Source organism: Coenobita brevimanus, chromosome 60 (assembly GCF_032717465.1).
Source record: "Coenobita brevimanus isolate Jiangsu-jjx chromosome 60, ASM3271746v2, whole genome shotgun sequence".
Taxonomy (NCBI): Eukaryota; Metazoa; Arthropoda; class Malacostraca; order Decapoda; family Coenobitidae; genus Coenobita; species Coenobita brevimanus.
The window spans coordinates 39,518,208-39,530,635 of record NC_137013.1 but is presented as its reverse complement, the minus strand read 5'-3'; the positions used below and the strand labels follow the sequence as shown (position 1 = coordinate 39,530,635).

Below are 12,428 nucleotides of genomic sequence, written 5' to 3'. Positions count from 1 at the left end.
TATTAACAGATGGCAATTTAAGTTTAATGATTGCTTAATTTTTCTGTCAGACCACAATCTCATGGTGATGACACAGCACAACTAATGCAGATGGATGCATCAGGTGTGTACCATGCCTCCAACCTGTCTTCCCCTGACCCCCTCCTCAGCCCTCCTACCACATCTCGATGCCATCCAGGCCGAGTTGTCTCATTCGAAACTGAATGTAAGTTTTGTCATTAGCCTTTTTTGTTGTACAGTATAATACTTCTACTTGTAGGTTGATCTGCTAATGGATGTTCTGGATTATGGTAACCTAACCGTGTGCCTTTGCTAATTATTAAAGGGAGTAATGTGAGACTGGCTGTCTTTTAAATGCTTTTAAATGTTTTTAGCAGAAAATAATGGTAGATCCCTGTGAAGTGCTGGTAATGGAAGGTTGAATTTGGAAAATAATAATGGTCTCTCTCTCTCTCTCTCTCTCTTTTTTTTTTTTTTTTTTTTTTTTTTTATCTCAGTACACCCACTGGAGAATTTGGGAGACACAAAGATGTCCCAGCAACATCAGCAGCGGAGTGGAATAGGGGAGGAGAAGGAGAAGTGGGTGAGGAGGAGAGAGAGAAAAGAACGGAGGGATTCTGAGAGAAGAGGCTCGGTCAACACATCAGATTCGGATTCTGGTACGTCGTTTTGTTTGTTGATAGTATGAAAAAGTAGTGAGTGGTAGTACAAAGGTGTGAAGGCCTTTTTTTTTTTAATGGTCTTCACAGAACTTTAGAATTAGATATGTTAATAGGTGAATACTATAACTGGTAGGTGGATAAAAAATAATGATTTGGCATTCTTATTTTTAGTGATACTAAAGTGCCAGCTTGCTGCAATTTGCAAAAATTATTTGAAATGTATACAGTGCCCTCTTAACATCCACGGGGGTTAGGTAACAGAGACACCCGTGTATGTTAAAAATCTGCGGATATCTGCTGCCCCCATTAAAAACACCCTTGGACCCCCCCTTAACCCTTTGGCTGCAGCGGATGTGATGACAACGTACTGACTGTGCTCATTGCAGAGAAATAGGAAAAAAATTGTGTGTTTTCAACTTGTGTTTTAACCCACATATCGTTAATTTTGAGAGCTAAAATTTTTGTCAGATAAACGTCAATCTTTCTACCAACGTTTGCAACAAACTGCATGTCCGTAGGCACTCCAAGCATGGAGAACGATTTGAGGGAATACAAGGTGTGTTTTGACTGTCTGATGCAGGAAATAGCCCAGGGAGGTGGAAATTTCCACCAAACCACAAGATTTTTTTCCATACAAAATAGGGTTACGGCTGCATTACCTCATCACAGCAATTGCAGTAATAATTAAAATAAAACACTTCTAGCCAGTGTCCTATGATTTTGTTATGATATTCCAGTTAGACTTTAGCGAAACAGTAACAGTGTGAGGAAAATCATTACAAGCTTTATCAAACTTCATGAATGACTTTCATTACCACTTACTTTTATAAAGCTTATTGATATAATGTCATGAGTCATTTCATGGCATATCTTCATAGTTTGCAACCACAAGAAGTTTGCTAGCTAATGTGCTTAGCATCATGACTTCTCTGATTATCACAAAAATATCACGAAATCACTTATATTTCATCACAGCAATTCACAATATAATATGAAATAACACTTTCAGCCACTCTCGTGTGATTTCAGTGCAGTTTGGGTGCTTATTGTTTCGTATTATTTACTAGAGAGAGGGGAGGGGGAGGGCAGCAAACCAATTTAAACCAGCTCATCGAGGGGTGCAAGAGAGAGGGGGAGGGAGGGCAGCAAACCGGTTTAGACCAGCTCAGGAGAACATGGAAGAAAAGAAATACTCCTAGCCCGTCCTTACTTTTCCCCTGATGAATTAATGGCATTAATAAATTAAGTGGCCAAAAGGAAGAGTGTTATATTTGATTCACAGGATAATCTCTATCTATCTATCGCCAGATGCCTCACTCCCGTTTGGGGTGGCCACAAACAAATCGCCTCCACGTCGCCCTGTCCCTCGCCATTTCACTGTCCTGCTCCCAACTCACACCCCCCTCTCTCATACACCTCTCCACCCCATCCCTCCATCTCATCCTCGGCCTGCCCCTCCCTCTCCCCCCTTCCACCTCACTCATATACACTCTCTTCGTCAGTCATTCACCCTCCATCCTCTCTACATGGCCAAACCACCTCAGTGTGTTCCTCCTAACGCTTCCTATCACATCCACATCCACACCACAACGCTCCTTTATATCCTCATTTGTCAGCCTGTCTCTCCATGTGACTCCACAGGCTCCTCTTAAATAACTCATTTCCACTGCTCTCACTCTTGACTTGTGTCCTTCCAACAACATCCAAGCTTCACTTCCATACGTTAGAGTTGGTATCACAGTACTGTCATGTAGTAACTTTTTCACTTCCATGCTCACTTCCCTGTTTCTTATCACTGCTTTCAAGGAACCAGCAACCTTTCTTCCCTGCTGTACCCTTTCAATCACTTCACCTTCCAATCCTCCATCCTTACTCCTCACACTACCCAAGTACTTAAACGTACTCACATTTTTCAATTCCTCACCATCCAACCTCGCTGTACATTCACTGACTTCACCATTTTCAGAGACCATCACTTTACTCTTCCCTACATTCACCTTTAGATTCTGTTTCTTACACACTCTCTCAAACTCATCAACCAAGCCCTGCAGCTCCCCTTCATCTTCACTCAACAACACAGTATCATCTGCAAACAACAGTGCAGGGACTTTCCAACAGTGATGAACTGTGCCTGGGATAGTGTTACATTTGCAGTAAACAGTGTCAGCAGAGTTCAACGAGATGAAATGCTTTAGAGAATTTGGCCCCAGTACTGTATCCACCTACGGATATGTAAAACTATTTATGTTAATAACGCGGATGTTAAGGGATGACTGTATCTTAGTTCTTCCTGAAATTTAGGTTTATTTTATGCAGTGATGTGTATGTCACTATGTGATTTACTAAGAATAACTTTCATATACGCTGCATGTTTTAAAATACATTTCTCTTGTCCATTATATGCACTCCTCTCACACATTCCTCAACAGTCACATTTCCACTGCTCTTACTTTTGACTTATCATGCACATTCGAACCAGGGTGTAGAAGTCAAGAGAATAACCAGTGGAAAAAAGGACAGGTAAGGAGTGTATAATTCAGTCAGCATTTTAAATATCTTTTCTTCTCCAGATATTAATCAAAGCAGGAGCCATCTTTCCCGTGAGTCATCATATCCCCCACACGACTCTCGCTTCCGCTGCTCTGAGTCTCCCAAGAAAACACATGCCGGCCCTCACACACTAGCCAAAAAACTCTTAGAACGGCGACAAGGAGGCCAGACTGGAGAATTGCCTGGAAAGGATAGAAAAGATGTGGAGGGGGAGGAAGAAGAGAATGAGGATAGGAAAAAGGAAGAAGCAGATGTGGAGATGAAGAAGAGTGGGAAGGACACAAAGGCAAAGCCGAAGTTAACCAGAAGTTCAGGAGTAGGTGCACAGTTAGGACATTTAGGATTGGAAAATATTGGAGCTCAAGAACATTCCTCTGTTGTGGCCCCACAGATGATGGACAAAGAAACTGGTGAGGAGATCCTGGAGTCATTCGCAGGATCTGAAGTTGACCAAAATGTAAATAAAGAAATGACTGAGAGCTTGATAGAAGAGAAACTTACTGCCCTCTGTGATGAAAAGAAACCAGTCCAAGAGAATGACCACCAGGGCACTGAAACTCATGAGTTGAGATTGTCAGATAGCACCAAAACTGCTAAAGATGGGGTTGATGCACTGGACAGCACAGCATTGACAGACATGCAGAGAATAGCTAAGGAAACCAGTCATCGGCTCTCTCTGCCTCTTAATGAACTTGTCAGGTATCCCATATGAGAATGTGTTCAGTATGATCCCTTCACTAAAATCACTTATTATTATTATTATTATTATTGTTAGTGGTAGGTGGGGGCGCTCACCATCCACTTATTCGATGTAGTGCTGCTCTCGGGTGTGCCCTTTCCTCTCCTCCAGCCTTCTTTCCTTCCATCCCATTCTGTCTTTCCTTCATTCTTGCCTTGTCCTTATGCCTACAGGTGACTTTACACTCCCTCTTCTGTCTTTCTTTCCTTCATTCTTTCCTCTTCCTTCTGCCAGTGGGTGACTCTACACTGAGTGAGTGGTTTCCTGTACACCAGGAAACCATTTACTACACTGGGTGGTAAGCATATAACCAAATTATGGCGCCTGGTGGTTTAGTGGGTAATTATTGTGCTCCAATCGGATTGAGCCAGTGAAGGTTTATATCCAAGGGGTGGTTGGGGTTCATTGCTCATGTAATGCCACTCAGCGATGAGTCAGGCTGGTCACTCTCATCTTAATTGTTGGGACCAGCCACCTAGCCCTGGGCTCCTACTCTCCTCATGGGGCAATGTAGGATTGGATGATGGAAGGATGGATGACAGGAGTGTGGAGACAGTAAAATTTAATACTGGATGTGTTGTTATCTGCTGAAGGGTCAAGAGAGAAAGTAGTTAGTTAATTTTTTATCTAAGAAAATCATTACAGTACATATCAGAAAACACTTGTTCTGATGGTGAATCTTCTGCAGAAACTGTATTACATCCTGTGATTCATCATTCAGTCCTTTACTGCCTAATTTTATGAGGAGCATAGGGGCATAGAGGTAGGCTACTCAGTCCTGACATCTCAAAAATTGATAAATAATTTTCTTGGGTAAAAAAAAAAAATGTGAAGAATTTAAATGTTACTTTGTTGTAACTAACTTTGAAGGATGAAGACAAAAGCCATCATGTATTACCAAAAGCAGAATGCTAGAAATCTTCATTGTAAGCTGCCCTTTTTTACGCTCTTTTTACGTCAAACTCGTCAATAACTAGTGAAAAACTTGCTTATTATAAGAAAGTTGCAAATTAAAATTCCACTGCTGCCCTTTAAGCTGGTTCACCAATTTCATCCAGTTGCAGTACAAATTGTATGAATATCATTGAAGTATTTTGAAACATTCCAATATCATTCTGGTATTTTGGACTTTGACTCAGTGAAAACTGCTTGTACAAAAAAATGCTACTTTATTCCCATGACACAGGTGTGGGTCTGAGAGTCTGCCACGGCCGTCCACCCCAGCTGATGTGATCCGCAAGTCAGCCAGCATTGACAGTTTTGTGGCCCCTGGTGGAGGAGGGGAGACAGCCATAGACTCGGCTGCTGGGGACCATGTCAGGGGCAATGCAGCCACCACCACCACCACAATGAGGTTAGGAGTTAGGCTGTGTCAGGCTGCTTTAATCCTTTCACCATGATAGTGTCTTACTGTAGATTGTCCATGTCAGTTCCTAAGATTATACCGGTATTATATTGTTGGAAAGGCTTCCCATAGTAAGAGTGATTAGTTAACACTGGGAATGGGATGACATCTTTTTATTCTTGCTGCTTCCAGAGTTTCTTTGATTTGAAGCAAGGCATTATATACTCAAGCAAATAACTCTTTGTCTCATTTTCTCAGACCTTGTACAAATTAGTTATGCAGTTATGCTACCAGGTTGACAGTGTTTAGTCTCCTCTCCTCCCACCTCTTTCCTACACCAAATCTGGCTGCTTCCCTCCCTTCCAGTCCTATCCTCACCATGTCCTATCTCCCCTCACTAATCTTTTCACCTTCCCAGCTCTACCCAGTATACAGGGTGCCTGAGAGTTGGCGTGCTAACTTCAGGAGGTGACTGCAGGTCTAATTTTGAGTAAAGAAAAGTTTATAATAACATGGACTCAGTTTTCAATGGTTACAGAGCTATAATTACTGATAACCATATGGAGGAACTATGAGGAAGACTGTTTTCACCCTTTTGGTTATCAGTAACTGTAGCTCCATAACGGTTGAAAACTGGATCCATGCAGAGATAACAATTTTTACCTGAATTCAGTCAAGCATCAGCTCCTGAAGTTAGTGTGTAAAGTCCAGTTGGGACATCTTGTATGTATACACAAGCACAATAATGCTCTCCTTGTATTCATATTGGAAGATGGTTCAGGTGAAATTATTGTATCTTCCCAGTAAGCAATATTTCCATATGTTGGTTTATGACTTCCAGATGCTTAGGTCATTAGCCAGTACTGTATATTTTCCTAAGATAGTTGACAGATTGGCTCTGTATGGTAGGTAGTGTGAAGTGCATATATGAAAAATATTTTAAAATCTACAAATTGTTAAACTTGTGTGGTACAAAGTAGGGCCAGAAATTCCAGTGGGTTTGAATAGTTAATGAGTGTTTGGCATCTATCTATCTATCTATAGCCCGACGCCCTAATCCCGCAAAGGGTGGCCGCAGACAAAACGCCTCCAAGTCACTCTGTCACCCACCATTTGACTCCCCTCCCCCCAACTCACCCCCCCCTCCCTCATATACCTCTCAACTCCATCCCTCCACCTCATCCTCGGTCTACCCCTCCCTCTCCCTCCCTCCACCTCACCTACATACACCCTCTTAGTCAGTCTTTCATTCTCCATCCTCTCCACATGTCCAAACCACCTCAGTGTATTTCTCCTAATCTTTTCAACCACATCCACATCTACCCCACAACGTTCCTTCACTTCTTCATTCGTCAACCTGTCCCTCCATGTCACTCCACATGCTCCTCTCAAGTAACTCATTTCCACTGCTCTCACTCTTGACTTGTTCCCCTCTTGCAAGGTCCACGCCTCGCTTCTTGATAATTCTTATACTGCACTTTCTCATATCTTGCGTCCTTGACCTTTTCTCGCCTCATTCTTAGGTGGGATGAAGAGGTCAGGATGATGATGATGATGATGATGATGATGATGATGAGTGTGCTTTCTATCTGGCCATGTGCCAATCAGCTGTGGTGGTGGACTGTGGGCCGAGTTCATCAAGAGCCGCCACAGTTCCTCCGAGTTAACCAAGAGCCGTAATAATTCGGGAGGGACAACTGCCGATGCCCTCAAGAGCCGTCATAACTCAGGTCAGGTTCTGTGGGTTTTATTAGTGTAGCTGTAAAATAGTACCTTATGTTAGTCATTGTATTTTACATTCAGATTTCTGTTTGTCTTAATAACTTGTCATTTTCTTTATCTCCCTCACTCTCTTTTTTCTCAACTAGCACCCCTATCTCACCCCATCATATCTTATTCATCTCTGCCTTACCCTGTCCTTAGGACAGAAAGAAGATTGAGATGATGGTGATGATGATGATGACGACAACAATGATGATGATAACATCAGGCTCCATGTCTTGCCTCGTTATTCCCTAGTTCCTCATACTGCATTGTCACTTTCCTCTTGTAATGCCTCCAAGCAGTTAATTAATTTCATATATTTTTCCTGAGGTATCTTTTCATTGTATGTCATTCCAGTCAGTCTTCACTTAATGACTAGAATGTGTGGAGGGAAAATGCTCCCACAAGTGTGAAGGGAAAGTGCTTCCACAAGCAGAGTGTTTTTATTGTACTGTACAGTACATGGTTCTGGTTCATGATTGACTGGTTATAAGAAGTAAATACTGTTTTCATATCCATTTTCGTAGTAATTTTACACTGCTACATATATACAGTATGTGAAAAGTGGGGTATTTATTGGCATTCTCAAAATAGAGGTGCTGTTATTGGTCCTAGAAATAAAAAAATAGCGCTTTTGAAACTTTTTAGTGTGGCTTGGGATAATGGTGGTCCAGAAGAGTGGAAAAATGGAGTGATTATAAAAATACCAAAAAAGGGGAGATTTAAGTGTGTGTGGCAATTAGAGAGGGATAACTTTGACACCTGTAGTTGCAAAAGTCTTTTCCAAAATCTTGTTAAACAGAATAGAGCCAGTAATTGATAAAATTTTGAGAAGAACAAGCAGGATTTAGAAAGGGTCGAGATTGTAATGATCAGATTTTTATTGTAAGGCATCTAATGCAACAAGCTAATGAGATGAAAATGCCACTTAGTATGTGTTTTGTGGATTTTGAAAAGGCGTATGATAGTGTTTCACGTGGAGCTATGTTGAAAATTATGAGATTCTATGGTATACCAGAAAAGTTTGTAAATATTATTAGAAGCCTGCATGAAGGTACTTTTTGTAAGGTAATGGTGGGTGGTTCTTTGAGTGATCCATTTGAAGTTAGGTCAGGCGTGATTCTAGGAGGAGTTCTTTCGCCATTGCTGTTTGTTTTGGTTATGGATTATATTATGAGAAAGGTTGTAAGGAGAACAGGTGCAGGAATTAACTGGAAAGAAAATAAGAAGCTGATGGATTTGGACTATGCTGATGATATTGTACTGATTTGCGAAGTATTTACAAGATGCAGAGGGTGCTTGATTGTCTGGTGGAGGAAGGAGAAAAAGTGGGATTGGTAATAAATTGTGGAAAGACTGAATTTATTAATATGAATGTGGAGAACCAAATTGATTGTGTAATTGGGAATAATGTGGTAAAGAATGTAGAAAACTTTAAATGTCTGGGAACGATTGTATCATCTAATGGATCATTAAACAATGAAATTGAGGAGAGGATTAGACAGGCTTGGCGAGCTGTTGGAATGTTGAAATCTGTTTGGAATAATAATATGCTTTCGGTACATACTAAAGTGAAAATTGACAAGTCCATGGTTAGACCAATTTTAATTTATGGGCATGAGTCATGGTACAGTACAATTGCAACAGATTAGAAAGTATTAGGATTTGAGAATAAAATACTGAGAAGAATTCTTGGGGTAAAGTGGCACGACAGAGTTACAAATGAAAGAGTGAGGGATATTACGAGATTGGAACCAGTTAATGAATATGTGAGACTCTCGCTGGTAGTGGCTGGGGCACATATACAGAAAAAAAGGCACTTTAATACAGGAAGTGCCAGAGTGGACTGCTAGAGGAAGAAGAGGTAGAGGCAGGCCAAGGGAAACCTGGTTGAGGACAATGAAAAGAGAAGCAGGAGAGGAGTGTTGGTGGGACCTGAAGGAGATGGCAAGAGACAAATATTGGTGGTGAGAGTTCATCGAGGCCCTATGCATCCCATGGGGTGCTACAGGAAATGATTGATTGATTGATTGATTAATTGTAAAATACAACTGTTGAAGACACCTTTCTGAGCATGACACTTGCAGGAACCGGTAGTGAACTTACGAAGAGTCGCCACAACTCGGGGACGGGTTCAGGCCCTTGTGGTGGTTATGGAGGTGGGGGACTGTACTCAGATGCCTCCAGCCTCCTTGAATCTGGCCAGACCACTGAGGACGGCTGTGACGGGGACATCAGCGACACAGAGGATGATTGCTGTGATTGGCTTCAGGTGTGCAGGATGTGATGTCACATGATGTGTCCAATAGCACATAACTAGTTCATGGTCAAAACAACCCTAGTATTCTATCCCAGCTAGTGTCAGATTGTTTAATCCAGCTGAGAATGAGTATGGGAGCCTGAGATTGTCAGTATTTTCACCATAAGCCCCTTTCAGCTGATGTCATATTTTCTGTTTAATTCTTGCTACTGCCAGAATATTTTATTCAATTCAGGAGACTTTTAAGCTAAAGGGGTTAGGTATAATCTTCATAAACCCAGTCACAGCTGGAAATCTCACCTAAAGTGAATGAAGCCAGCTGGATATAGCAAGAATAAATGAAAGAGTTACATCCTTGGACTGAATAGTTGAATACAGTACACTGAGTACAGTAAAGCTATCACCCTATCAGATGTCACTATATCAACATACATTTATCAGTCATCTTAATCCTAATGGACTGCCTTCTCTACCTGTAGACTAAGTTTAATATACAGAATCTAAAAAAAAAAGAAAAAAAAAAGTGTCTGGAATAACCATTGCAGGTGTAGTGTAATGTTTTCGTGTTTTAAGTTCAGGATACCATTTACTGTGTTGTGTGGTAATCATGCAGGAAGAAAATGGACACCTAGTGGGCTAGTGGGTTGAGGTGTTCCAACCAGATGTGATTTATAGTAATCTCTCGATTGTCCGCATTGCCATTAACCGGATGGTGTGATCAGGCCATTCAAAACCATTATTCATATATTTTTATCATAATATCCAGACACAGTGCTTGCATCTAGGTGGGAATTATGGTCACGTGAACATTTCTACCCAGCCAGGCGGGAATAGCCCGGTGGCGCTGCCTTGTCTGGCTGGGTAGTTTTCCCAGTGATGGTTGCTTGCCTGTAGTTGATGGGTCTGCTTGACCATGGTAATTGCTTGGCCGTGATATATAGGTCTGCTTAACCAGATAAAATGGTGTTAAACAACAGGAACAGATGTTGTACGATGTACTGTATTGGCCTTTTACGCTGGCTTTCAAAGTTAGGTTATGTACGAACGGGGGGCCATAGGAGAAAAGTCAGTTATCCAGACAGAGCCATAACCTGGATATGCCCTTGACTGTGTTATGTCGGATAATCGACGGATTACTGTATAAGGATATAAATCCGAAGGGTAGTTGTGGTTTATTGCTGTGTAACATTGCTCAGAGTTTAGTGACTGATCACTCATATCTTTATAGTCTGAACTTTTTAGTGTAGCTGCACATCTCATGGTGGGGCCTTTTTGGCTGTACAGTATATGGATGGAGCACCTTAATCTATATATATATATATATATATATATATATATATATATATATATATATATATAGATAGATAGATATGTATATATATATAGATATATATATATATATATATATATATATATAGATATATATATATATAGATATAGATAGATTATATATATATATATATATATATATATATATATATATATATATATATATCTCATCTCATCTCACCAGCCGTTTGAGTGTCCACTGCAGGACCGGCCTATCCCTACCAAAGTGGGGACGGTACAGCCAATGTATCTCTACCACGTGGCGCTCACTCATCCCTGAGTGGCATTACATGAGCAGTCAACCCCAACCATCCCTTGGATATAAACCTTCACCTGCTCAATCCGATTGGAGCACAATAATTACTCACTAAACCACCAGGTGCCAAAATTTGGTTATATGGTTACCACCCAGCATAGTAAATGGTTTCTTGGTGCACAGGAAACCATTTGGCTTGTCACTCAGTGTAGAGTCACCCACAGGCTGAAGGAAGTGGCAAAAATGAAGGAAAGAAAGACAGAAGAGGGAATGTAAAGTCACCCGTAGGCAGAAAGACAAGGAAAGAATGAAGGAAAGAAAGATAGAAGAGAATGGAAGGAAAGAAGGATGGAAAGGAAAGGGCAAACACTCAAGAGCATATACAATATATATATATATATATATGTACAGCATAATGAGAGAGAGAGAGAGACTAGGTAGATAGATAGATAGATCGATATCCCGTTACACCCCCACTTTTTTTTTTAAAGAAAAGGTCAGGTTGATGATGATGTGTTTACAGGACTTTGAGCCAGCGCGAACCTTCCTACCTCCCTTCTGGCTGATTCTCCGAGTATCCGATGATTGTGTCCACACCTTCTTCCACTGCAGGTATGTCATGTGCAGTATCTGTAGTGGGACTGGGCATTGAGAGGATGGGAGATGAATGAACTTAATCTGTTCAGCCTGAGTATGTAATTTGTAAGTCGTCCTTTCTGTCATCAGATGATTTGATTGTTGAGGAGAGATTTCTTGAACTGGATGGTTTAAATATAGTCATCATTAATACTTCCAGTAGTAGGGTGCTCTCATAATCTAAGTAAAATCATTTGGTTGCAGCAAGAATGGAGTAAAAGTAATTTCCCATGACTGAAAGGGTTAAAAATTGCATATGCAGTAAAAGTCCGTGTTATAAGTATGTACAGTATTTTCTTTGTCATTCATTTTTGCTGTTAAGACCACAGTGTAATAAAGAAAAATTGCCAATGAAAGTGTCTTAGTTACTTATGAGCTGATTTGCCAGTTCCCCAGATTTACAGTAGCCATTGTATATAAGGCTGTGTGACCTAGAATACATCTTATAACAAGGACTACCTGTATGTTAATCTGACCATTTGTCCATTCTCTTATCATTAGGACAGAGAGTGAGGCTAACGAGTGGCGTAGTGTACAGAGTGATGTTGTGAGGAGTGTACGGGCCCTTGTCAAACTCGTCAACCAGACCCTCTTGCTGCAGGACCTTCACAACACACGCATGTGTAACGACCTCCTTGAACCGGAGATCTCAGATGATATTTGGAGGCATGAGGACACCAAAGGAAGGGGAGGTAATGGTGAGTGTTGAAGGATGGATGCTTCAGAATAGTAGAAGTTGTCATCAACCTCATCTCTGCTATAACTGTGTTTGTGTACAGTGTATTATTCAGGTTGACATGATTTTGTTATCTGTGATATTTTGGAACACGTCTTCCTACGTCAGGACTCTGTGTGTTGAAATAAATTTGTTAGTAGTAGTAGGAGTA

The 12,428-nt window shown here is 40.9% G+C and overlaps 1 protein-coding gene across 1 annotated transcript in view; it reads left to right on the top strand.

Moving 5' to 3' along the window:
* The window catches only part of LOC145403388 (KICSTOR complex protein SZT2-like), a 214,005-nt gene that overhangs the window by 109,436 nt on the left and 92,141 nt on the right, over positions 1–12,428 (top strand). The window contains exons 39-47 of the mRNA XM_080275171.1: positions 51–205; positions 498–659; positions 3,233–3,414; positions 3,604–3,911; positions 5,138–5,305; positions 6,905–7,026; positions 9,148–9,332; positions 11,429–11,517; positions 12,043–12,239. Of these exons, the coding sequence (XP_080131297.1) occupies positions 51–205; positions 498–659; positions 3,233–3,414; positions 3,604–3,911; positions 5,138–5,305; positions 6,905–7,026; positions 9,148–9,332; positions 11,429–11,517; positions 12,043–12,239 (1,568 nt within the window). The remainder of the gene's footprint in view (positions 1–50; positions 206–497; positions 660–3,232; positions 3,415–3,603; positions 3,912–5,137; positions 5,306–6,904; positions 7,027–9,147; positions 9,333–11,428; positions 11,518–12,042; positions 12,240–12,428) is intronic.